Source organism: Xiphophorus hellerii, chromosome 20 (assembly GCF_003331165.1).
Source record: "Xiphophorus hellerii strain 12219 chromosome 20, Xiphophorus_hellerii-4.1, whole genome shotgun sequence".
Taxonomy (NCBI): domain Eukaryota; kingdom Metazoa; phylum Chordata; class Actinopteri; order Cyprinodontiformes; family Poeciliidae; genus Xiphophorus; species Xiphophorus hellerii.
This window is the reverse complement of record NC_045691.1, coordinates 29,750,020-29,776,293: the sequence shown is the minus strand read 5'-3', so window position 1 is coordinate 29,776,293 and position 26,274 is coordinate 29,750,020. Positions and strand designations below refer to the sequence as shown.

Below are 26,274 nucleotides of genomic sequence, written 5' to 3'. Positions count from 1 at the left end.
TTAATGCTTCTTTTTATCCGTACTGAATGTTACATTGCAAATTTAGGTTCCCTCTGTTTATTGTTCCATAGAAATTGATAGGATCTCTGTGTTAAGAAAGGTGTGGATAAAAGTTTCCACACCTTTTGATCCAATTACAGTGTATAGATCAGACTCATCCCCAAAGAGCATAAATTTGATTAACATGGAATAGAGGCTGGGTGGTCGACAAGCAGGAGTCTTAAAGTCAAATTCCTGGTTTGCAGAGAATTTCAACAGCATCGAAAACTATTTGTTCTGTCATTCTTACAGAAGTGTTCAAATTTCCCACAGAACCTCAGAAACCACGGAAAACCGTAATGGAATGAGGTTGAGAAACGACGCAGCAACAGTGATATTATTTTCCATAATTTAATACAAAACAGGAACTTGTCAGGAATACAGATATCAACACTGAAGGAATTACTGCAGATATGATAAAATTATTTGAATATTGTTTTGAGTGTCTGAAGTAGTGTTAAGCACTTTAGATGGTTATTGACTTATTTTAATCATCCAACATGAGCTTTTTACTCTTATTACTCGGTTACATAAAATAACCCTTAACTAACCTCAGTTGCGTCCATTATCAGCTAACGGTAGAAGCCAAAATCTCTGCTAATGTTGATGCTAATAAACAATTAACTTTGCTGTTAAGGTGTTTAAAGTACACGTGGACTTTAAAGAGGGTTTTAAACCAAAAAATTGCTAGCTTCTGCATCTCCATTTTAAGCCAACAACCAGTGAGGGTGATGGGTTTTAGGCTGCCATCTTGGTAGTACAAAATACTATTAGATCCATCACTGCAATAGGTTAATCAATCCAAAAGGTAATTGATTTCTAATTTAGCATTGCACGAAAACCCTTCATTTATTGATTTCAGTCTCATAAAAAAATTATTGAAAATAAAACTTAACTACATGGTAATTACCATGTCATTACAAGGTAATAACATTACTATGTAATTTTCCAATGAAGGATCTGAATTACTAATTTTGGTCAATTGTATGTTAGAGAGATTTCCCATTCTTGTTGCTTTCTTGGGTTTTTTATCCTTGTAAAATAAAGATTAAAAATAACAAATTAAAATTGATTTTTATTGTACAGCACTTTGTGATTTTATATCTGTGAAAAGTGCTTCATAAATAAACTTTACTTACCAATAGTTGCCCTTGGCATTTATTACTAGTTAAACTTTATCATATCTACAGAGATATATAGGATCTTTTGACTGCTTCAAGTCAAATAACTGACAGTCCAACCACTGAAAAGAAAAAAATTATTGATCAAAGATCCCTCGATAAATATCGGAATATCAAAAAAACTTTTAATGAAGCATTATTCTTGTGTTTTAGGTTAACAAACAATTGTCAAATTATCATTCACAGGCAGTTGACAAAAATGTATACCACCATCATTTCTATTATTATTATTGATAATAATCATACAAATGATAAATATCATTCCTGTGAGGGTTTCTCCATAAGACCCCATGTCTGTTTACACGGGCATTGGGTACATTAATGAGTCATTTAAATGATAAACCCTGGAAAAACATAAAGCTGTTAATGAAAATATATTTCTCTTCTCAACATCCACACAAACGGTTTTCTCATCTCACAAAACAAAAAATACAGCAGCTGACTCTGAACATTCCAGACTCTGTTTAGTGGAAATATTAGCTTGAGTTATCGTTGTTTGTAGTAGGCTTCAATTTAATGCTTTCGCCTACAACAAAACATTAAATTGTTTTGATTAAATTAAATCTTTTGATTAAATCGATTTAATTAACATATAGTCTAATTATTAGAGCATTTTAAATTAAATGCAATATTCCACAATTTAATCAAAATTAGTCCAATTAGTGGCGTTTCATGTTAGATCACATTCCCTGCTGGGATGAATAAAGTACTTCTATTCTATTCTTAAAAGTGTGTAGGCCACATACACTCATTTGAAAATGTTTGTAGATCACTATATAAAAAACATGAAAACTAATCAGAAAAATCTTGAGCACAACAGAGTTTCCCCCAGTGTATTATAAGCCTGGCAGGCCACCAGGCTTTACTTGTGCCCCTACCAGGCTAAGTAATGCTTATTTTTTGAAGTCTTTTTACAATGTTTGCATTTTTAAGGCTTTATAGTTGGTGCTCAAGTATTAATCTTCCAACTGAGCATGTTTGAGTCTGAAAATATTGTATGGGTTGTGTGTTAATCTCGGGTCATTAAACTCTGTGCAGGGTCATAAGAGAGGTGGGGAGAGCTCTGTGCGGCCAGTCTCAGGCAGTTTAGCTCTGTGGAATGCACCAGGCGGCTGATAGACTCGTTATCATGTCTGGGATAGAATATTTTGTAAGCTGCATGTTTCTGAACTCAGAAACTGCCGTGTGTTTCTGATTTCATAAACTACTTTACAAGCAGTCTGGAAGGAAGGGAGCGAGGGAATAGACTCAGTCCCACGGCCTTGAGCAACATCTCAAGGCTGTGAAAATATCAGGCGTTGCCTACGTGCAGCAGTAGCCCATCACCACGTGTCCAAGTAACATTATCTTTCTGATTATTAGCTGTCAAATCTTGATAAAAATCCTAACTTAATCTGGCTGTAGTTCTCCACTTCCCCTTCTTGACTACAGGAAGCCACTAGGCTCTCATGTTGACTTCTGGGTTATTATTCTCTTGTTAGACTCTATATTCTCTCTTAGGTGCATGTTAAGCTCTTCAAAAATACATGTCATATTTCTGGTTTTGTCTTCCCTAAGAGCAGCGTACTTCTTATTTTAAGGTCAAAAACACAAACGATATACAGTATATACTGTATATAAATAAATAAATGCATGGTGCAGAGATACACCCTTTAAATGGTACATAAGGAGAACCCCAAGCTGTATATCACACAACAGATGTTTCCGTGGATTGCTCGTCTTTTGGCACACTTAACCTGATCGCCAATTCTCTACAAACAAATCCTGGTCAGACAGATCCGCCGTTCCAGGTCCATCTCCACAAGAAATTATTCTGTCCCTCGTCACAGCATCAGCTGAAGTCTCGGTTGGGGAAAATCATAGGGGCCACGAGGGTCCAAATGTAAAGGGCCAAACACAACCAGCTCGAGGAGACCTTTACCCACACTGTTGGCCACTTGCTTGTTATGGTGTAGTCTGCATCTGGGCTGTGAAATGGAGAATCACACACAAAGACATAAGTTTTCTAATGAGACATTTCTACAACAGGTGAACAAATTGTCCCCAATGAAAACTTTAAAGTCGAGCTAAATGTTTAAGAGTGCAGGGGTCACTGACCTGTACCAGTTGGTGAGTGTCATCATGATGTAGAGGGAAGCTAAGAAGAGCATGAAGTGGAAGAAAGAGTAGCTATACTGGACCATGTCTTGCTCGTTGTCCTCCGCCCGCCTGGGCCCCCTGGGGCCCTCCAACATGTCGCTGCCGCTGCTGCCGGACCCCTGAATGAGGACAGTCGACTGCTTGGAGGCCATGGTCAACTTGTTCACCTGATTCGTGTTGGAGGAGCGTATGCTGCGGACAAGAGATATCGGTGACGATCGGCGTCCGAAATATTTCACATGACCACGATTATTTGTAACATAACGGCACGACGACGTATCATGCTCCAGTTTTCTCGTAGATTGTTCGCGTTGTTTGGCGTCAAACTGCCACACGGCCAAATAAGGTGCTTAAAGTGCGTGGACACAATAAATTATGATAACAGTGAAACTGGAATTATTTTTTTTTATTTCCTCCATTTAACCCATTGAGAGCCGGATCTCATTTTCAAAAGGGACCTGGGCAGAAATGTGCAACACACGACAACCTGGTCACACCAAAGCAAAAGTTTAAAACAAACTACGAAACAGTTTAAAAGCAACAACATTGATTGATACACATTCTTAATAGCAATTTGTTTGCTGCAGAGGTGAGATATTTTCATATTTTCCGTAAAAAAAAAACCTAAAGTAACCTCAACAGGCCTAACCTAACTGAACAGGCCAGGACAGAAAACAGCTATATAATATATATATAACTTCATCAGTTTCTATAACCTCTGTGTCTAATGTTTTTATGTTTACAGTCATTTGAGTCCAAAACAGGCCAATCAAAAATCTTCATGTAAGTATGGAAAATGAGAAGTGAGTCTGGACAGATGTTTGATTTTCTAGACTGTTCTTTATTTCATGTTTCAAGGGATAAAATGAATCATTTCTGGATAGCAAATGTTTTGTTTGTTTTACTTCGATTTAGATTTCCTTCACCTTATTATTTGTCACAAAGTTTTTAGGCGATCTGTCCAGTCCGCCCAGCTTCATAAATTGTACTGAGTGAAGTTTACAAAACTAAACTTCCTACATTGACAAACCAGGAAGTCAGATTTCATCCAGGCTTACTCAGGACACAATATGCTTTTTGGTTCACAGTTAAGCTGATTTTCCCCAATCTGGACAAGTACAGCTTTCTACCCTTAACAGGAAGATTAATAACCCCTTGGCAAATTCTCATGGAAATGAATTGGTTTAAATTTTTATTTGTATTTTTTTTTACCTTGAGTAAAGAATGCACAGAACGAATATGATCAGCCCCACGATGCTCTGGGCATCCCACCACTGTAAGTAGGGGGACGTCTGATCAGGTTCCTCGGCTCCGATGATCACCACGGCCGTCTGGTTTTCTGTTTCCGGGGGCCAAACTGTGGGAGCAGTGATCTGCTGGAAGATGCTGAGCAGATTGGGGTTGCATTCTCGATCTGTACACAGCAACACAAAAATGTTCAGCCTGCACCAAGAAGAGGAAACTGCTAAAGCAAAAACAATCGTTGAAAGATATTTTTTGGGAGGATTTAAGCAAAGTGGAAATCAGTGGTTCCAATACTGATGACAATCCAAATCCTGCCAAGTAAGTATTAATACAAACCATGGAAATGCTTCATGGGTTTCAGTCACATGATTTTAAATGAGGCACAAAGGTGACGCGATTCGAGATGGAGTGTGGGAAGTGAGATGTTGCATTTTAGGTCCAGACTCAATACAAGGATGACATTTATAAACGGCTAGCAATCAAATTATTCAAATTACGAAGCTAGCAGTTTAACAGTTGTGGCTATAAGGTGAACAAAACGGGGTTACGTTTATGGAGGTATTTATGGTGCAAAAGTATTTATGCCTCGTAACAGTGAAGTTGAAGTCTGAAAGAAAATTTTATCGGAACTTGGAAGAGATTTTTCCCAGTCTTTCACAAACACTGAACAACGGTTACGCTTCTCCAGAACAAGTGGACACAATTTATTTTTGAGTCACACGTTGAGAAAAAATATTGCACTTACAGTTTTGCCCCAAGTGATTCAAAACAAATGGTGCAAAACAAAACCGCGTGCCTGTGAGCGAGGACAGGCAAACACAAACGGGACCTGGGAGTTCAAATCTAACCAAGATAAAACACTAAGCACAAGAAGTAAATATGAATAAAAATAATCTAAGTGTTAAAAAAAAAAACTAACAGACTGAACTAAAATAGAACAGAAACTAGAACATTTCTGAAGAAATTTAAACGGGGCCTGAAAAATTTGCCCATCCGTTGGAACCCAGCGTTCTGATGCTAAAATTTAGCATGAAGTAATAAGCTACAATGTACTCGATAGCATGTGGAGAGTCACAAGCATGTGGAGTAACATGGACTTACACCACTCAGTATGTTAAAATTAGCATATAAGTTAAATTAGCCAAACTGCTAATATTAGCCTACATTCTGGCAGTGGCATGTGCTAAACATGGCTAACAAACAAAATAGCTAAACAGCTTATTTTAGGGAAAGGATACTGCTAATGAGGGCAGTAGCTACATTAGCAATGTTTGTGCTAATGCACTGCCTTCTGATTTTTATATTTGAAAAGGAAAAATTACGTTAACTTTGTGGCACTTGGCTACCAGAAAACGCCCTTAGTCTCTTAGCAACAGATTTACAACAAATACTGTTATCGTTCAAACAACATAAGATTTCTTCTGCTCTTTTGAAATACTATAACTTACACTACATACTACTTAACCAGAATTGTGCAGTCGGTGAATTTGGCAGAAAAGTGAAAATGTTCTTTGATTTTCTTTTTGTCATTGATGATAAATAAATTATAAAACAAGACATTCAACAAAAAGTAAAAATCTGATTTATACTTCGTGGCAGTTCGTTGCCAGAAAAAAACCCCTCATCTCTTACTTGATATTATTATTGTTTATAAAACATAAGCTCTTTTGGAATACAGCTTATCTGCTTAGACACAAGGAATCTACAGTTGGTAAATTTTACAAAAGTAAAAATCAGATATTTACTTCGTGGCACTTGGTTACCAGAAAAGGCGCTCATCTCTTTGCAGCAGATTTACAACAAATATTATTATTGTTCAAAAAACATAAGATTTCTTCTGCTCTTTTGAAATAACTATTTATCTTAACAGAATTGTGCATTTGGCAGAAAAGTGTTTTTTTTTTGTCATTGATGATAAATTATAAACAAAACAAATCACTGAACAACTGATATGCCTGTACACACTGCTGTAAATACCATCCTGTTTGAGTTCGTCACAAGACGCATGCAAAAGTAATAAAACTAAATAACAAAAAGACCTTAAGGAACATGGCCATATTTTTCTAAAAGCAACAACTTTGAACCTGAACGGTCTGCTGAAATGCCTCCTATGCTTTGCTACGGCAGGTCCCAACAAGGTTGATCTGATCAAAATAAGAATAATATGGAGAACAGATAGCAAATAAATCAAAACTATAAACCCAACACAACTCAATTGTGGCACATGCCTTCTGTAAAATTCAAGAAATAGTGTCAGCTTTGTTAAAGTCTAGAATCTATAAATCAATATCTGGAGCAATCTCCTTGCCAAATAAAACATGTATATAAATATATATTCTCACCAGGCTCATTCGTCATAGCAGACCAGGTCAAGAACACTGTGTACAGGGTGATGAAAGATGACTGTAGTAGTCCTGAATGTGGCTGAAATTCCTGTGAATACAAATGGAAAGAATATGAATCTATTAATCCTGCATTTGCTAGTTGACTTTGGACTGCCTCGCAAGATTGGCACCCACTTTGTTGAGGGGCCCCAGATGGACTTGTAGTTTACATTTATGATATAATATCTCTTGTTTTTTCCTAAAGCCTCATTATTACAAAATCTATTATTTTTATTATGAGACTGTGCAACAGTCAAAGAGGATCCTGCTCAAAAACATCACAAGTCACAACTGGCCCTGGAGCCAGTGATTTTGGGAATGACCCAAAGCCTTCAGGCCCAACCGGCTCCAACCGAAGGTACAAGTAAACAAGTCCAAATGTTCGGTTCTAGCGTGCATTAACGCACAGTATTCCTTACATCGTCTCCCAGCATCAGAGCCTCTTCGAAGTGTCTGGTTAAATTGAATTGTTTTTTCTCAGGAATGTACCCACATCAATGGGGAATGTCAATTTTTGGAGAACTTAATGGACCACTGCTTCAGCAAAGTCCGCCAGTATCAAGAGGGATGGCCGTTTGAGTCCCACCCCAAAGTCCATTAACCAGTCCATTAACCATATAGACTGATTAATATGGCTAACCAGTCCACAGTTAACCATATTGTAATTTTGCATTATGCTGATTTAAGGACATAATTATTACATAAATTTTAATGTTTCTAATTATTTAAGTAAGGACGCAATATTTAAATTTTGTTTGTACATTTTAAGAACCTCCTCTATCAGGGCTTCAGTGATACTGAAATATGTTTGACGAGGCCCAAATCTCTTGTACCTGCACTTTGCGTAGCACAGAAACAACAGAGGCCACGACGCACAGCATCACATTGAAGCTGATGAAGAACTTGTTGATGAAGCAAGCATCAGGTTTGGCGTAGAAGATGAAGCACAACACAGCCGCAGTAAACGCAGTGACGTAGTTAAGGGTCATGACGGCCAGCAAAGCTAAAAACAGACAGCACAAAACAAATTATGTGGCGGAAACAATTTACGTCTTTGAAAAGACACTATTAAACACATAGTTGCAGTTGTAGACACAGACCTGTGTACCAGCCCCTGGAATTGCCTTTCTCCATATTTTCCACCCAAGACTCATTCCATGAGTGAGCAAAGTCCACCAGCAGCACCAGTTGGATGAGAATGAAAAAGAAAGCTCCTCCAGAGCCTATGACAAACAGCGCTGCAACAACACAAAGCTACACAGGTCATTCAGTTACTCCTCTGACAGACGCTGTAATGAGCAAAAATATAAAGGTCTTACTGTAGGTGAAAGGCCCATCTGGAATATAAAAGGCACCAACTGTACTTGCCACCAAGGCAACAAACTTATAAAACCAGTATCTGAAAATAAATATGATGAGTTTCAGTTAGATAATAAGACGGTTATAATTGTGTGGTAAATTCACCAAAATCAAAGCTGCGCTCTCACCATCCCTGTTTATTCCGCTTTAATCAAACTCTAGTTTGTTTGTCTTGAAAGTCCGGTTCATTTGGGGAGGTACGAAAGTACAATCGAACTCCAAAAATATAAAACTCTTGTCTGCCTACAAACCTAGGTCTGGGTCCAGCTGAAGTGAACTACAGCACCGGGCATTCTGGGTAAATACAACCAAAACAAAAGCACAACTCTATAGGTTTTCAAAGGGTTTAGTTCAGTAGACACAGTACGGTGTGAAAACACACCAGCTGAAAATGTAACAAATGTTGCAATTTTAGTTCCCAATTGAACCAAATCTACCAGGACTATTAGGCATGAAAACACCCAAAGCTTGATTTGTTGTTTTTTTTTTGACACACCACATCTGATATTGCTGATTGATTCATACAAAGCCTACCTGTATTTGTGAATTCACCAGATCTTATAATGAGAAATATTTTGTCCTAGAGCAAAACGAAACCATGCGCACACACACACTCATACCTAAGAAAAATTGTTATGAATCCCAAGTGCGGAAATTTGAAATAGGCAAGGACCTGTTCCCTGTTGCAGAAACATTTCATGCTGTTACCAGATGATGGAACCAAATCCTTCCATGTTAGCCTGTGTCTCTGTTCTTAACCTTCAGCCAGTCAAGGCTTAATAATCATCTATACTGAACCTTTTTCTACTTCAGATTTGAAGATGTTTCTCTTGAGTATTCTCTTGTATGTTTTAATTTCTCCAGCTAGGAATAGATTAGCGGACAAGTAATTTTTATAAACTATTATCTTAACATTATTTGACGACACAATTTTGAGGAACTCAGCAGCACAGAACTGTGACACCCCAACAGTTCATGGAGAACATGCAATGTCACATGACCCAAGGCAAAGTGGATAAAAGCCATGCCATATTGGGCTGTGAAAAGCTGAAAAATATTGAAACTTGACAAACATCCATAATCTCACTTCTATAGTAACATCCATGCATCCGTCTAAGGCAGAGGGTGCCCAAAGTGGGTCCTCGAGGGCCGGCATTCTGCACGTTTTAGCTCTCTCCCTGGTGGTAGTAACAACCTTTTCAGCATGTCAATGTTCTTCTCGGGCCTTCTAATGAGCCATCATTGGATCCAGGTGCCTTAAACCAGGGGGAGAACTAAAACATGCAGGATGCCGGGGCCCTCGAGGACCCACTTTGGGCACCCCCAAGTCTAAGGACTGCTTTCCTTGCAATGTCACGAGAGGAGTGGTTCCTAATACAAGGTGGAAATATCTTAAGTCAAAAGTCTATGAGAGAAGAGGGAAACACAGACACAAAAGACAGACAACCATAGACTCACATACTCACACCTAAGGACAATGTAGAGGCCATTTCAACATTATTGGACTGGGGGAGGAGAGAACCCACCATTTATTATATTGTCATTTGTAGACTGACAGTAAAATACCTATACCTTGAATCCATAGTGTTTGAGAACCAAGATTTTAGAGCCTTGGAGCATTCTCTTCTTGACATGGAATCCCACAGAGATATTTCACAGACACAGACGTCCCAATGCTCAAAAGCGAGTTCCAGAATCTCTAAACGCAGATAGGACAGCTCTAATGTGATGCATTGACTTTTTTTTTTCCTGAACCAGTGTCACTAAAATTAAAAAAGACTCAAACAGTCTTCCTTACTAAATAAGTTGTGTACCAATCTTGCCATGTTTCTTCTTTAGCTTTCAAAGCTCATAGCAACTGCATTTACAATTTAATTCTTTATTTCACCTTTTTTTTTTCTTTTTTTTTGAATAATGTAAGAGGTGCTGGATGATTCCAGCCCCTGTGAGGCTAACCTGAGGATTTGTTGTTTGTTTCACGATAGGCTAAATATTCCTGCCACTATTTCAGTCCTTACCCATTGTGTATGGAAGCACGAGGGTCTCTGCTGGTCTTGATGTTAAGTGTAAAAATGGAGAAGCTCAGGAACCACATGCTCATGCCGAAGCAGAAGCGGTACACTGCTTTGTAGCCCACCAACATCTCACACTTCAAGTATGCCTGATGGGCTGGAATAAAGAAGCCTTCCGTGTCATCACAGAAGCCTGGAACCTGACAAAAAAAAGAGGAACAATCTGAGCATTGCACTTCACATTTAAACCAGACTGACACCTGACCCTACACAGTATCTAAAACTAATTTAGGTCTTGCCAGGGGTTTCCTTAAATAGATCAATTCAGAGGAACGATAACAGTGGACATGCGCCTCGTCGTGGTTCAGTATTTGTAGATTCACCTATTCATTGGTTTTTTTTGTGTGGAACGTAACTCTATTATTAGCTAAAAATCCACGGATTCTTCATAAATATTCCAAAGAAAAGGCAGCTTGGGAAGCTGAAAAAGCTGGGTGCCATGCTGCTTGAAATGCTATTGGGTGGCGTCTGCAAAGCAGCTCACCCAGAGCGGCATTTAGTTTCGTTGACACTCTGAAACCCTTAGCGGTAGAGATAAGGAAGATAGGGCTAAGAAGGTTTCCACTGTGAATATTAAAGCACCTTAAGTTGTACTTGGTGTTTGAACTGTTAGAATAATTCTAAGCATTCTTTTTTCTTTCTCCCCTCCACGGCGTCTTTTGTGGGCTCTAGTGTCCCTTATATGACAGTAGGCTGACAGGAAAAGGGGAAAGACATGCGGCAAATGTTGCCGGGTTAGGGAGTCGAACCCTCGACGGCCGCGTCGAGAACTCAAGGCCTCCAAACATGGGTCGCGCTGACCCCTATGCCACCGCGGCATGCCCAGTTCTAAGCATTCTTAGAGAAAATCTTCAGTATTTCCAGATTACAGCTATTCACGCACGGTTGTGTTCTCTTAACACTTACGAATACTCTGGATCCATTGTGTGGAAATTTAGTATATTTTCTGCAGTCTACCTATCTTTGTGAAGGTGGGGGCAAAGGGTTGTCACCTTTTTATTCAGAAACATAACCACTCCGTCTACGCCGTGATTGCATAATTTATTCGTACCCTTCTGAGTTGCTGCTCCATTCCTGGTGAGAGCATTATGCAGGCAACAATGGTACCCAACAACAGGATGGAAGCGTAGATGATTCTGGTCACTGTGGAGTTCCTGCTGCTTGGACAGCAGCCGCAAACTGGACACGTAGCATTGCTGCACATCTGAGGAAACAAACGAATTGTACCGAATAGAAAGGAGCCTAGAAGATACGGGTAAACGTGGTTATCTGTAATGTACAAATAATTTTTCTTATAAGGACAGGAGGACTCTCTACATGTGTCTGAAGACAGATTTGTTTAATTTCTAGGAACCACATTCTCCCTTCCTAAACAAGTGTGCATCCTGACCCTCAATGTCACTCAGTTTAAACTGACAGATGCAACTCAAGGGATATAAACGAATGGCTCTCTCAAAAATTCCTCCACCTAAATAATGAGAAAACCGAATGGATTTTATTCAAAAGTAATGTAACTATTTCACCCAGTCTAGGTCTTTTACCCCGGATCCCTCCCACTGAGATTATAGGGGGTCCTTCCTAATGATATAAGATTAGGAGTGAAACTTTACCGTAGCTTAAAACTCGGCAGACCAGAGGATGATTGTTGTGAAAACATTTCTTTTTTCATCGGCATCTACTTTCTAAAGTACAATTTTGCAATCAATGTCTTTTAGTCTACTCATTCATTTTAATTTTTTGAAGTCGTTGGAGTTCATGCAATTCCACGGGACTATCTCGAAATTATTTACTGGAGATATATGACAATTGTGGTGGGAAAAGAAAACTTTGTTTTATTTACTGGGGAAGCGGGACCCGATAAAAGATTTCTGAGAAGTTGTTATTGTTTTTTTAACTTACTGAATCCGCTCTGTCCAAGGACATAGGTGCAAGCCGGAGATGTGGAAAGAAAACTAAGTTCCTTTGTTTTTTCTCTGATGGGAAAATCCCCAAGGAGGGAAGCTGATGGAAAATTCCATACTAACATGACCAATTGACTATATTTCCCTTGGCCACGTAAGCAAAAACATACAGAAATGTTTGCTCTTTTAAGTTTCATTCTCTGGGTTTGATCTTCCAAGAATCTCATTGGTTTTCTTTTACTCTGATTTTCTAAATGAAATATCTAAAGATAAACGCGCATTTCTTTGATTGACTCAGTGTTTTGCTATTATTTAATAAGAACATTTTACTACACCATTTAAAAGGGTGGCTTCTCAATATCATTTGTAATTTCTTATTGAAAAAGGTTCAAACATCACCTGCGCGAATATATCGCCTATTGCCATTTGTTGGACTGGGAAAATCTTGCATATCGCCCAACCTTAATGCCTGCTGCATTTGGGTCCACCACCAATACACGAACCAGCCAGCTGGACCCAGCAGGCCAATTATCTTCAGAAGATTTCTCTGTTTTAAGAGACACTGTCAGAGAATATATTGACACAGTGACCAAGCCCTGATGGCCACGGCGTTGAAAGTTGCATCAGACAAAAACACTTGCTTACATTGGAAACAGAGACAGGATGTTTAATCCAGACGACGCTCATATTAAAACAAAGTTGAAACACAACTAAATCTGTGCCTCTGTTGCTGCAAATAATTTAAAAGTAGATACTCATTTTTGTGCATCTGTCGGCATCATGTCAATAAATACCAGGTACAATTGACAGATTTATCCCAGGCAGGTAGCACAACTTAGCAGCCAACAAACGTATGTTCTGCACATGGATTTTTATTTTTTCAATGCAGCAACAGCTGAGCGGAGTCGAAGAAAGGCACCAGAGGATTGTCAACATGTTAATACCCCTGGCAGGTAAACAAAGTCAGTTTAATCTTCTTACGAACTGGGCCATGGCAATTTAAAGGAGATCACAGGACACACCCAAACAACCATGACAGAACCAGAAAGACATTTTTGGAAGATAGTTAATCCCTCTCTGACCACAAAGCAAGAAACTCCTTCACTGTGGAAAACTCAGCACAGAGAGCGACTGCTATTATATTAGGTTGTTCAGTAATCTAGAGTACTAAGACTTCCTCTTTCTGCTATTATTGTCATTAGCTTGAATATTTGCTATGGATACAATGGGTTGCTTTGATCTATAGCTGTAATTTTTGAAGAATGTTGTTAAGGAATTATATAAAAAAAATAGATTAAGCTATATGGAAATTCTGTACTGTGACCTACACTTATGTAAGGTTCTCTGTGTTAGATCTAGTGCCTCCGCATCTCCAGTTGTTCTCAATGGACTATTGAATTACTCTCAGTTTATCATATGCCTTGGCACTGAAACATAATCCCGCTGGCCAAAAAGTCTCAGACAGAAACATTTGCTTTTCATTTGTCACATGAAAGTCCACATAAGAAGATGATGCTACATTCAAAAAGAAAAGAAAAAGCTGCATATTTAACAGTGAAAATTGACAGGAAACGACTCTAAACTATTAAACAATTTAAAACTGTTGATAAATTAAACAGTAGTTTGTACATTTTGCATTTATTTTATAGGTTGTCTTCGTGTTCATTTGATTATTTTTTTTAAAATAATATTTTCCTTAAGTTAAAACATTTTCTTTCACAGTAAAACACTGACCCAATGCCATCTAAGAGGAAAGGAAGAAAACGTGTGAATACTCACACAGCTTGTGAAGGTGAAGATCCCCTGGAGAGCCCCCATAACCGGCGTGCTCCGTTACAGCAGCCTTGTCCCAGTCACATTCTCACTCTGCCTCGCAGGAAGGTTTTCCTTTGAGCCGTGGACTGAAGCTGCTTCAGTCGGCTGTCCGGTCCGACTCTGAAACTCTGCAGTTCAGTTTGATTGGCTTGTGGGTTAAACACCTCATCTGCGTAGAGCGTCGCGCTGCCGTAGGCGTCCTGAGACCTGCTGACTCGTGGAAAGCAATTTCAGCTTTTCATCAAAACAAAAGTAGGCGATCAACTATTAAGAGTCTCGTTAAAACCGACTGATATGAAAAGCTTGTTTCGTGACATGTTTCTCCGCCACGTTGCCCAGCCCTAAGGCTGTGACATTACACAGCCACTTCATCCACCTGCTACTCTACAAGTGCATAAATGTTGTATATTTTTCTTTTGATATATATTCATAATTTCTTTTATTATTATTTTTTCTTCATCACTACATCAAAATATTTTCCTAGCCTGTAAACCTTTTTACTTTCAATAGCAAAAGTGATTCTGATAACTCTTGTTCTTTCTTTCACTGTACCGGCTTCCTGCACTTTTGGATTTATTTTTGAAATTCTGGTTTGAACTTTCATGGTTGAGATCTTCGAGTCAGATGTTATTGGCTGCATCCTGAACCCGTTTCAAAACCAGTGGACGCCGTGCTTTTCTGGGACGCCCTCCCACTGTCCCTACACTGCGGCCACTCTTAGGAAACAACTAAAGGTATTTTTTAAATTAGTTTGTTTTTTTTTTTTGCTTTTGTTAATCACTTTGTGATCTATGTGTGTGTGAAAGGTGCTATAGAAATACATTTTTACTTTCTTATGCTACTTACTTGAGGTCAAGTTATCGTTAGTGATCGATGTGGAGGAACAAAATGTCACATTTACTGTCATACATAAGCGTACATATTAAAGATTCCATCCATCCATCCATCCATCTTCTTCCGCTTATCCGAGGTCGGGTCGCGGGGGTAGCAGCTTCAGAAGGGAGGCCCAGACTTCCCTCTCCCCAGCCACTTCTTCTAGCTCCTCCGGGGGAATCCCGAGGCGTTCCCAGGCCAGCCGAGAGACATAGTCCCTCCAGCGTGTCCTGGGTCTTCCCCGGGGCCTCCTCCCGGTGGGACGTGCCCGGAACACCTCACCAGGGAGGCGTCTAGGAGGCATCCTGACCAGATGCCCGAGCCACCTCAACTGGCTCCTCTCGATGTGAAGGAGCAGCGGCTCTACTCTGAGTCCCTCCCGGATGACTGAGCTTCTCACCCTATCTCTAAGGGAGAGCCCAGCCACCCTACGGAGAAAACCCATTTCGGCCGCTTGTATCCGCGATCTCGTTCTTTCGGTCATGACCCAAAGCTCATGACCATAGATGAGGGTGGGAACGTAGATCGACCGGTAAATCGAGAGCTTCGCTTTTTGGCTCAGCTCTCTCTTCACCACGACGGACCGGTACAGCGCCCGCTTGACAGCAGACGCTGCGCCAATCCGCCTGTCGATCTCCCGCTCCCTTCTTCCCCCATTCGTGAACAAGATCCCGAGATACTTAAACTCCTCCACTTGGGGCAGGACACCCCCCCTGACCCGGAGAAGGCACTCTACCTCTATATTAAACTATATACTCTATATTAAAGATTCCTTGCTAATATTTATAAATTAGCTCCACAAATCTGTGATTTTGACTGTATATATATATAAAAAAAAGACTAACTATTGAAGGGAGTAATTAATATTAAAAGACGTTCATTATTATTTAATTTTATTTGTTGAATGCAGAAATAGCTATTTATTAATATTTTAACTGTTTAATGTGATCTAGCAACACATTGTGGTACAACTGGCCATTGAGAACATTCATATTGATCTGACCCGGTCCGGGCCAGACCCCCGAGAGCAAAATGAGGGGGAGTCACTATGGGAAACCTGGTCATTTTGTGTGGAAGTCTAACACTTTGTGTAAACGACTGCTTTAACATTTTCTCAACTTGTTCAATTTTGCTCAGGATGTGACTTAGGTCAGTTCATTTTGATGATGATACTGAAACCACTAAGATTTATTCCAGTCACATTTTTTTTTTCTCCGTTTATGCCTCCAATCATTTCTCCATTATCATAGCAACGTTCATCTTCTGCGCATGTGGACATAGAAGTCTCATTGCGGCAGTACGATCAAGCTAATAAAAAAACAATAAATTGGAATTGAACACCAAGACTTGCTGTGTAACGGAAGCTTTATAACCTAAAGGCAATTTAGAGACATCACAACAGTGAACCTAACTAAGAGATGCATTTTTTTACCTGAACCAAAATTAAGAATTTCCACCATTTATGAACAATAAAAGTATTAACAGAATGCACTTTGATAGCATTACCTCTTTTCTGTTCATTATCTATATATATATATATATATATATATATATATATAAAAAAGGATTTTTAATCACACAAAATGTATAGACAGTCAAACAAAATACAACTGTGTGCAAAAGTAATAATGTTTAATTCAAATAAAACCATGCAACAGGTGACAGTCACCCTGATCAGGCTCTACCCCATTACAAAATAAACATCCAAAGCCGTACGTTGTCTTCAGTGAGCGTTCGCTGAACGACGGAAAGAAGAGACAATTCCATGGAATACACAGGAAAAAAAATAAACAAAAACAACAAAGCTGAACGAAAACGTTCTCCAGTGGTGATCCTCACAGAAACGCCCCCCACACCTCCCTTCAAAGCCCCCATTTGGCCCTCTTCCCAGTGGTTGCTAACAATTAGCACAAAGCACTATGAAACATATGGCACAGAAGTTTGGCACAAAAAAAAGAAAGAAATTAAAACAAGTTAAAACAAAGCAGCAACACTCTGATACACAACGTCAAGAAGATGTTCATCTGCTTGTATTGGACATGCTTAGTTGAAGAAAGGTCCCGAGAAGTTTACACCAGGAAGAAACGGGAACGATTGGAAATGTGAAGGTAACTTATGCGAAGTGGTAAATCGTCTGGGTTTTGTTTTTTTTTTCCGTTTTTGCTGGGGATCATTTGCAGCAGATTGTGGTTCGTCATGCACAAAATGTCAACAGCCTCACATGATCCCAGAATACGCCGATACATTCCGTCAGACCATTTGATAGGTAGCGATCTGGATGCAAAGAGGAAAAAAATAAAAGCTGACTAAGACTTTTGTTTCTTTTTACTTTTATACCGCTGGCCAGCATGACAGACAGCTGGGCAGCGGGTGAGGCGGCTGGGTCCTCCGGGCAACGGAAGGCTCTGAAAGGAAGAAGTTGGGGCTGACAGTCTTGGATAACATGATGGTTGAACACCTTCAGAGAGAGAGTGTGTGCATATATATATATCTGTATATGTGTGTGCGAGTGAGAGTGTTGACAGTAGCAGCAGCTTCAGTTGCTGTAGACCTGACCCTCAGGCGGCTGGGAGAGCCTGCTGTTCTCTTTCATCATCATGTGCTGCCTGAGCTCCTGCAGCACCATCTTGATGTTGTAGGAGTTCTTCCACCGGGACAGCGCCGACACAGACTTTAGGTCCACCTGAGGAAAGAAACGCTCCCTTCGTTTCATCTGTCTTACTTCAGCGTCAAATATATGTTACAACTCAATTTACTTGGGGTTTGTTGTTACAACTGATTTCGCGGAAATTTCATTTAATTTCCATTAGATGGAAATGAAAAACCATCATGTCTTGACTTTTCAAAAAAATAAAAAGAATGATGGTTTTGTTTGGTGGTGTTCATGTTTTTAAATACTGTTTGTTTACTTATTTAGTTCTTTCTTTTTAAATACATGCAACTGGGGATGCACGATATTGAACTTTTGGTCGATATGCCGATATACTAAAACTCATTTGGCCAATAACCGATACCAATACTGATATTTTTTCTTATACTTACTTACTGAAACTATATGGCTTTTCTGTACAGCATTATTTTTGCATCTGATACCAAATGCAAAAGCTAAAAAGGAAGCTGAAAACGATGCCACACTTTCAATTTGCATTATATTTAATGACAAATTTATTTATGACATCTGCTCTCTCCAAGAAAATGACAACACTCAAGCAGCGCAAATTTGTAAATCTTCACAAAACTAAACTGAACCTGCTCACAAGCACATCAGTCGTGGATTAATACTTAACAGTTTCTCATGACGTTGTGCTGTGCTGCCGATATCGTCATTGGTTTGTCATACAAACAACTCTTTTTACACCAGTGAGTTATTTTGACAGAATGACCTATTTGTTGGATATTAAAATTTACAGCCAATATCGTCCGATGCCGATAATATTGTGCATGCCGACATGCAACACCTTACAAATGAGGGAAGACGTGCTTTTCCATTACTGAAAGCCTTTCAAATAAGTAACTTTTCACAAAACACTATCCGTAAGTCACATGGGCTAGCATCGAAGATTATTATGCAATCTGAAAAGCAAAAATGTGTGGAAAAAAAAAAAAGACACTCACCGCACCATTTGAACTGTTAACACCAGTCAAGTTGATTTTGTTAACAAAGCGGACCATAGGCGGGTACTCTGGGTATCTGTGACCGCAGTCTACTTTCAGACTGTATATTCTGCCTTCATAAACAGTCTGAAATGAAAACAGGTAATAAAAAAAAAAGTACAAATGTATAAAATGGGGAGAAAACCCCCCCAACATGAACCTCTGACTGGGTCCAGCTTTGCTTTGGACCGCGTTCAAAGGCTTCTGGTGTCAGAAGCCTTTGAACTTAAGAGTCTCATTCCTGACATTAAGACACAGAGTTGCCAAACGTGATCACACTTATATGTTGGTTCTTCACGTGATTATACACAAAGTTTCACGCCATAGCATGGTCCAGCAGAGCAAAAAATGAGAGAGGGCAGGAATTTCTGTAGTTGGGTTTCTACCAGAACCAGCCTGAACTTTTGTTCCCCAAAGTTATTTTCAGGAACCTTCGGTGCAGAGACGGTGAAAATGTTTCTGATTGGTCCATTGCTTAGATTTTCAGCCAAGTGGGGTCAACTGATACAAGTTCACTAGCATTAAGTTTATGTCCAGACAAAAATGTGCTGGCAGCCAAAAACCTTTAGGTGTGGTAACTCTTTAGCTACGGTGTTGGTTTGATCACCTATTTATTCAGAGTTAAAACACTTTGTTCCATTTTAAAAACGTGTTCTGTGTGTGTGTGTGTGTGTGTGTGCCGGGAGGGGGCTCACCTTAGCAGGGCCGATAATCATGCCGTTCCAATGAGTTAGCATCATGTCGTCATCATCAGCAAGGCCCCAGCTCACCGTACCGTCTCCACCACCTTTCTGACCTTCTTCCAGCTCCTCCAGCAGCCGAAAGCTGCGAGGAACAACAACGCCTTTTATACGCACACACACACACACACAGTGAGAGAAAAAGAAACACATTGAAAAATAAATACATCACTACTTTTAAACCCCAGTCCTTGATACACACAAACCTGCATGTTTTCGATGTTTTGTTTTACGACTTCAGCACACCTGATAAAAATTGATGGCTGTACCGCAATCATCTGAGTCAGGCGTGTCAAAGCAGAAAAACTTCTAAAACATGAACGTAAAACGATAAACACTGGCTTACACAAACAAGTCTTCGATGGAGAGAAACGTTTCTGTAGATAATACCTGCAGGTGACGCCTTTTCAGAGCCTTTAGAGAAGGAAGCTACGTTTGTCTCAAACCACAGCTGCACAATGTGTTGAAAATACATCACTTTACCGCCAGTGTCCACACTAATACCAATATTGAATAATAATGTTTGAACCACATGATGTTCTGATGTTATATACTCCTAGTCTCAACTAGTGGTTTCCACATTTCCTTCCTTTACTAAGGAACTATGTATAAAATGAGGCACGTTTACTAGGCTCAAAAAATACAAAGAGAAAGTAACACAAATCCTCTTGCTTCAAATGTTATGTTTGTGTGGCTTATTTTCTGGTTTTCCATTTTATTTTAATACATCTTCGATGTGTTTTAATGTCAGAGAGCAGAATAGCTGAAAACATTTTTAATATATGCTAATCCGATGTAACCGCGGTCTAAAAGTGTTACTTGGTGCTGTGTGTGGATAAAGATGTACTCGTCTTTATTCACAAAAGACTTCCCGTTTTCTTTTTTAATTTTTAAGTTCATAACTTTTCAATTAGAACGCCACAGATTCGGCGACTCATTAAAACCATATCTCTATTATTATTATTGTTATCTTCTTCCTTGTTTGACGGGTTTGCACCAGACATGTTCTTCCTGGTTGAGCTTCAATAGACTTCCTTCGTTTAATGGTGAGTGCGCCCTCTGCTGGCAAGGACATAAGCTGCACAGGTGGTAGAATTTAATAAATATTTTAAACGCGAAGAGGTACACAGACGTATCTAAACCGCAACAGAGGCTCAATGTTTATACACACTTTCAAGTTGTCCAACTGGGAGAAACAAACGTTTTAACTCGGGTACAGATATTGTTAGAGCTTTTAAAAGCATAAAGTTTTACGAGGATTTATCAGGAATGTCGTGGCTCCAGTAAGCTCATCTCAGAGGAGTCCACTGATGCAGCTGCCGCCTCAGATAACAGGGGGCGTCACCACTAAGAGACCACATAAGCCGCAAAAATCCCTGGCTCATGCCAGCCCTGTTTTAAACGGTGGAATATTTCAGCCTTCCCCCCGAGCGCTTAGATAGACCAGGACAATGAGTCTAACGGAGCTATGAAACAGCTGCTGAAACCCTGGACCGGTTCGACCTGCTAGCTAGCTATAGCACCCTTGGTGACAGCATCCTGCCACATTCAATCACGAAGGAAATCTAACTTTTAAGGGCTGCTGGACTCTAACAAAGCCGATAACCAATGAAGAGATAACCGGTGACCGCTTGTAAACTGCACCGGGAAGGAAAATATTTGCCAACGTACTATTAAAAACTGTCGGTAAAGACAGAAAGAATGACTACCTGATCCGGCGGCGGCCGCCATATTTGTCACTGTGCCGTGATAGCGCGCACGTACAATGCTCGTTCCCGCTTACGCATACCCCGTGCTTGTTTTGACTTTATTGGCGGTTGGCAAGTTAATGTAAACGCATTACCGCAAGGACGGGACTACTGGGGTAACAGTTGCTCAACTAACATAACGCCTTGCAACTCTATTGATTTGCCACCCTCGCTAGTGACTGAATTCAGGAAATGGTTTAGGCAAATTAGACATTAAGAACGTGAACCTCTTTTTTTCCGATAACATTGAATGCAACTCGATGTAACTTGACTCCTGCCGGGACGTTCTGAGTGCGTAGCGGGAAGCGCGAGAGGAGCTGCGAGGACAGAAGGCAGCACCATTGATATTTACTGAATTGGACATCACGTGACCTATAGTGCGCCCAACATGCGCTCCAGCTATGCATTGATTCGGGATTCGGGTCAGGCAAAAAAAAAAAAAAATCTAAAAGAAGGATGCAATGATTTGTTATTAGTTGTCAACACTACGACAGCTAGATAACAAAGGTCCAAGACTATCACATTTCACAGGTCAGTAAAATGGGAAGTAGGTCAGTTATTCTACAACATGACTTTGAAATCTGTAACATGTACCTGTCCTGTGCGGCACAGTTCCGTGTTGCGGTTCAGTTAAAATAACACACACCTACCGTACACTCCGACAGATCAATTAAACGTCTGAACACAAATGTTACAAAATGGTAACGGGCTGAACGCTCTGGTTTTGGTGTCGTTACGTACGTCTTTTGTTTTGCATTGATTGGAAACATGTTTGTGTTTATTCGGTGTTCATTCCTCCCGGGGCGCTTGAACGCCTGTCTGTTGCCATGACAACATGTCTGCGTGGAGGAAAACCTAAAATAGAGCGAGCAAACGCAGAACAGAAGTGGTTTTACGTTCTTTTACATTTATAAAGAACTGGGAGCTTTATAACCAGCTCCCAGTTCTAGACACTGTCTTCCTTTATTTCTTCAAACTTTCCTTTTTGATAAAACTTACAGTTAGACTGGCGTTGAGCAATTTGTGTTGTTGTACTGCCATATTCTTATGCTACTGGAGGACAAACTCACCACTTTTCTCTCATTTTTTTTTCTACTCTTCTCCAATTTGCATTGTTTGCTGTTATTTCAACTGTTAACTTTTTGTTTTCTCTCACCTGGTCTGGTGATCTGATTGATCTGTGATTCCATCCCGGAGGACATCGGCGGAGATAATGCTGCAATCACCTAACTGTTCTCCCTCTCTTGCTTATAACTTTTTATTTTCATGAACATCAAAAAAAATCCTAGAAATCTTTTCTTTTCTTCAAAACTATTCAACCTACATTGAATAATTAATTGAGCATACTGTACTGTTTGATAACTAGGATCCATTGGAATATATGATTGAATGGAAATGATTTTTTTTTTTTTGTAAAGTGCCTTGCGGCGACATTTGTTCTGAATTGGCGCTACATAAATAAACTGAATTGAATTGAATGGGTACATTCATTGTTCTACTTGCTTAACTCAACCCAACATGTCCTGGGACCTCAAAGTCTTGTTAATAAGGTATTATTCCAAAGTAAAAAAAAAAAAAGGTTTTCATTTGGTAAATTTGATTTAATCTTGAATTTAGTTTTAAGTTTCCAAATTTACTTAGAGAAATTAACCTTATATGTAAAGCCAATGCATACCTGGAACATTTCAAAACCATTTGGAGATATTTCATCATTTTAGCAACACAGTTCTCAGGTAGAAATTTCTGTCTGACCTGATATCCGAGGACAGAGTAGTTATGCCACAGTTATAATTGGCTCCATAATTTTTTGCACTGTAATGTTTCAAGACTTTACACATAGTTTGTTACCATGAGTTGGATGTGACTACTTCAGATGCTGCATTTCTTCTATAAGTCCATTGTTGAGAGAGTCGTCTCTTCTGCCATCATCTGTTGTGAGGAGAAGCAACCTGATAGAGAAAGCTGGTTCTGCTCTGATTCTGGTTCTGTTCTGGGGACGACTCAGGATTCTCTGGAGATGATGACGCAAAATTAATAAAATTATGGACAACCCTGACCATTCTCTTCTTGAGTCTGTCTTAGAAAAACAGAGTGCTGTAATACAGACCGCTACAGAAGATCTTTCCTTCTAATAGCCATCACTATCTACAATAACTTAAAAAAAAAAAAAATTGAATTAATATGAGCTACAACAAAAAAATTTTCCCCTTTGGGATCAATAAAGTATATTTGAATCTGGATTTGAATTATAACTGTATAATTTGCAGTTATAATTCAAATCCAGATTTTATCCAGGTGTTATTAGTAAGTTATTGTTAGTTATTACTAGGATATTAGTCAAAATCCTTCAGATGTCAGAGTCAGGTGTTGGAAAATATTAATATAACCACCTCACATTTTATTTTTTATATTCAACCTGCTACCAACCTTGCAAATACAAGCAGGAACAGACGACGGCGGCAGGTTAGAGGTGACCACTTGAATCACTCTCCTTCTCAGACTCGTGTTTGACAGAGTTTTGTCCGTGGTTATGAGACAACAAGGCAGAGGAAAGAGATTCCCCTCTGCTCCACACCTCCCCCCATGCACGCTCCCATCCCTCTGGAAGCCAGCCTCCTGACCCTCCATCCCCCATCGCATCCAATCACCGGCCGGCCTCTCTCTTTGCTGAGCGTTTGACGATGAATGGCTCAGTGTTTTTCACAGGGATGTGAATGCAGAGCGTTGCCCTCTGACAGACAGGCTCACTCATTCACACTCCGTTTTTTTACTTTCTCCAACTTCTCCCTGCCACCCTGCTATGAATGCTTGCGTTCCCCTCCACCCCTCCTCCCTCTTGTTTCCCAGAATCACCGTTTCTAGACTGCTGTGTGAATTCAGAGTAAAAATAAAAAGCTTTGACTAAGATATGCATTACCCTGCCGTGGTGTTTATCGTTCTCGTTCATTTGGACCTTGCAACCTTTACAATCTAAAGGTTACGGGCTTAGAGACATTCTACACAAATAAAATGTATTTAGGAAATTTCTTGTAATTTTTAAAGAACCAACATTTTATTTAAATTTTTAGGATTCAGAATAAAGAGAAATATAAAAGAGGATAGATATTTAGAAAAAAAAAATCACATAGATGCCAACCTAATGACAAGAAAAACAGATATGAAAACGTACTACTGGCATTTTTAGTGTCATTCTTTGTGAACAGTTAGTTCAAATATTGCAGTTAAATATTTTTAATAAAAAGCATTTGTTATTATATCTGCAAATAATTAACTGGTTCCTTTTACGTTTTAATCAAAGTAATTCAGAGCCATTGTTGAAGGTCCAAAGAGCCACAGGCGGTGGACCCTGATCTACACTCATCCTTTGCTACATTTGTCCAAACAATCTTGACGGGGAGGTCAAACCATGGCGCAGTAATCAGATGCATGTTCCCAGTCGGCCACTAGGGGGAAGCCGCTTCAGCCAGTTCTCCACCACCATCTGCTGCTGCATTTCACTATTTCATATTGAACCTCAGTGAGAGCGCATACATGATGCTGTTATGTTTTTTTTAAGCTGCTGCTTGAAAACCTTTCAGTGTGGTGAAAAGTGACATTAAGGTAAAGATGATCAAACTTATTCGCAGAGTTGGAAAGTAACTAGTTACATTTACTCAATTAGATTTACCTGAGTAACTTTTGTGGGGGAAAAAAAGAAAGAAAAAAAAAAGAGTATTTTTACCACGCTGTACTTTTTACTTTTACTTGAGTAATTTTATTCTGAAGCATTGGTACATTTGCTTAAGTAAAATTTCTGGATTCTTTAATGATGAACAAACATGTTTTAACCAAAAATTCACCAGACACAGACACACAGCTGCAGGTTTTGTTAAAATGTCATACGTTTTTTTTTATTGAAAGACACTGATTTGGAAAGCTTGTCTTTTGCCTGATTTTGCTGTTTTTTGTTAATATATGAATTATTGTCATCTTTATTCTTTAAATACCAAAATTTCCACTTAGCTTTATATTTTTGGTCCGTCCAATTAATGTATTTTATAAATATTAAATGATTGATAATTTGATCCATTATTCAGTATTTGAGTAGACTCTTTACCAAATGCTTTTTTACTCTTACTAGAGTAATTTCTTGGATGGATACTTTTTACACTTACTTCAGCAAAAATATGTTGGCGTAGTGCTGCTCTGACTTGAGTAAAATTTTCTGTACTCTGCTCACAGGTGCTTATTCGATTTAACACCTTCAATGTTAAACCACAGGAACGGGACATCTTTCTTCCAAGTGATCAATATGATAATGTTCTTATTATCATCATTGGTACCTGTTTTTATTGTTATTTAAGCGCTAGCTTTCGATATTAGATTATATTTACAAACCGGGCTGAATCTGCAGCAAACAACTTTTTCTGATAATAGTCTTTGTTCTGGTTCTGAAAAAGTATCTCTTAATTTGTTTTGCTAGCAGTGCGGGTAATATTTCTTTCCCCTGGGATGACTTTAGTAGCAGCTTGTTGTAGAGAATCCCATGGGTACCTGAAGGCACCATTGTCCCTTCCCCTCTGCCCGTCCCCCTTTTGACGCCGGTGGAAATCTGGGCAACTCGGAGCGACTCCGAGCATTTCAGGCACCATTCACCGGCTGCGGTAGGAGGGTCGAAGCTTGCTGAGGGGGAGCCGGAGGGAGCCCGCTTCACTTCGTCAGACTTTCCTCTAAGCGCTACACAGAGAAGGAAAGCGGGTGTTTTCTCCATGAAGCGCTTTGGTGTGTGAAGCACAGAAAGTGGTTGGCGCTGGACCCGGACTCTGGGATATTCTGTTGTTACGTCGTGGGGGGGAAAAAAACCCCGCTGCTGGTCTCTGCACAGAGCAGCAGCCACACTGGATAGTTTGAAGGAAACTACTGGAACTTGACCTGAGCTGGAATAAAGACGCATTATTGGTGAGGAGAAAGTTGAACTCAGAGTAAGGTGAGCGGCTGGCTGTGTGTGCGTGTTGAATTAACCCCGCGCTCCTCTCAACTGTGTGTATTTTAGGCATCAATTAACAAAACAACCTTCTGTGTTTTCCCACTTGTTTCCCAGCATGAACCACTTGCTGTTTTTAAAAAAATATATTTTCGTTGAAG

General features: G+C 39.6%; 3 protein-coding genes across 7 annotated transcripts in view; 1 reads left to right on the top strand and 2 right to left on the bottom strand.

The window, feature by feature from the left end:
• Positions 1-2,732: 2,732 nt before the first annotated feature.
• Positions 2,733-14,530, bottom strand: serinc3 (serine incorporator 3). Its single transcript, XM_032549796.1, has 10 exons — positions 14,100-14,530; positions 11,471-11,623; positions 10,366-10,559; positions 8,308-8,387; positions 8,089-8,226; positions 7,822-7,991; positions 6,947-7,037; positions 4,572-4,773; positions 3,318-3,551; positions 2,733-3,187 (listed from the first exon to the last, which is right to left on the bottom strand). The coding sequence occupies exons 1-10, from the start codon at positions 14,136-14,138 to the stop codon at positions 3,052-3,054; spliced, it is 1,437 nt and encodes a 478-aa protein (XP_032405687.1). The 5' UTR covers positions 14,139-14,530; the 3' UTR covers positions 2,733-3,051.
• Positions 14,531-16,623: 2,093 nt separating this feature from the next.
• On the bottom strand, positions 16,624-21,201 carry LOC116710644 (ubiquitin-conjugating enzyme E2 variant 1-like). Its single transcript, XM_032549795.1, has 4 exons — positions 21,112-21,201; positions 19,358-19,506; positions 18,624-18,749; positions 16,624-17,691 (listed from the first exon to the last, which is right to left on the bottom strand). Exons 1-4 carry the CDS (start codon positions 21,131-21,133, stop codon positions 17,545-17,547), a joined length of 444 nt encoding a protein of 147 aa, XP_032405686.1. The 5' UTR covers positions 21,134-21,201; the 3' UTR covers positions 16,624-17,544.
• Positions 21,202-25,731: 4,530 nt separating this feature from the next.
• LOC116710834 (plexin-B1-like) overlaps positions 25,732-26,274 on the top strand; it is a 72,318-nt gene continuing 71,775 nt past the window's right edge. For 2 of the 5 annotated variants that reach the window (XM_032550086.1, XM_032550083.1), the window contains exon 1: positions 25,732-26,116. The gene's annotated coding sequence lies outside the window, so the exon portion shown is untranslated. The remainder of the gene's footprint in view (positions 26,117-26,274) is intronic. The other 3 variants (XM_032550085.1, XM_032550084.1, XM_032550087.1) reach the window with 3 other exon arrangements.

What these genes read in the sequence shown, in the direction of transcription:
- serinc3 (XM_032549796.1), bottom strand. Translation starts at nt 14,138, where the DNA reads ATGGGGGCTCTCCAGGGGATCTTCACCTTCACAAGCTGT. An exon ending in AGATGGGCCTTTCACCTACA is followed by an intron (nt 8,227 to 8,307) that starts GTAAGACCTTTA and finishes GTGTTGTTGCAG; the next exon opens with CGCTGTTTGTCATAGGCTCT. An exon ending in ACACTCACCAACTGGTACAG is followed by an intron (nt 3,188 to 3,317) that starts GTCAGTGACCCC and finishes TCCATTTCACAG; the next exon opens with CCCAGATGCAGACTACACCA.
- LOC116710644 (XM_032549795.1), bottom strand. Translation starts at nt 21,133, where the DNA reads ATGGCGGCCGCCGCCGGATCAG. An exon ending in GGCGGCCGCCGCCGGATCAG is followed by an intron (nt 19,507 to 21,111) that starts GTAGTCATTCTT and finishes TGCGTATAAAAG; the next exon opens with GCGTTGTTGTTCCTCGCAGC. An exon ending in TTAACAGTTCAAATGGTGCG is followed by an intron (nt 17,692 to 18,623) that starts GTGAGTGTCTTT and finishes TTCTTTCCTCAG; the next exon opens with GTGGACCTAAAGTCTGTGTC.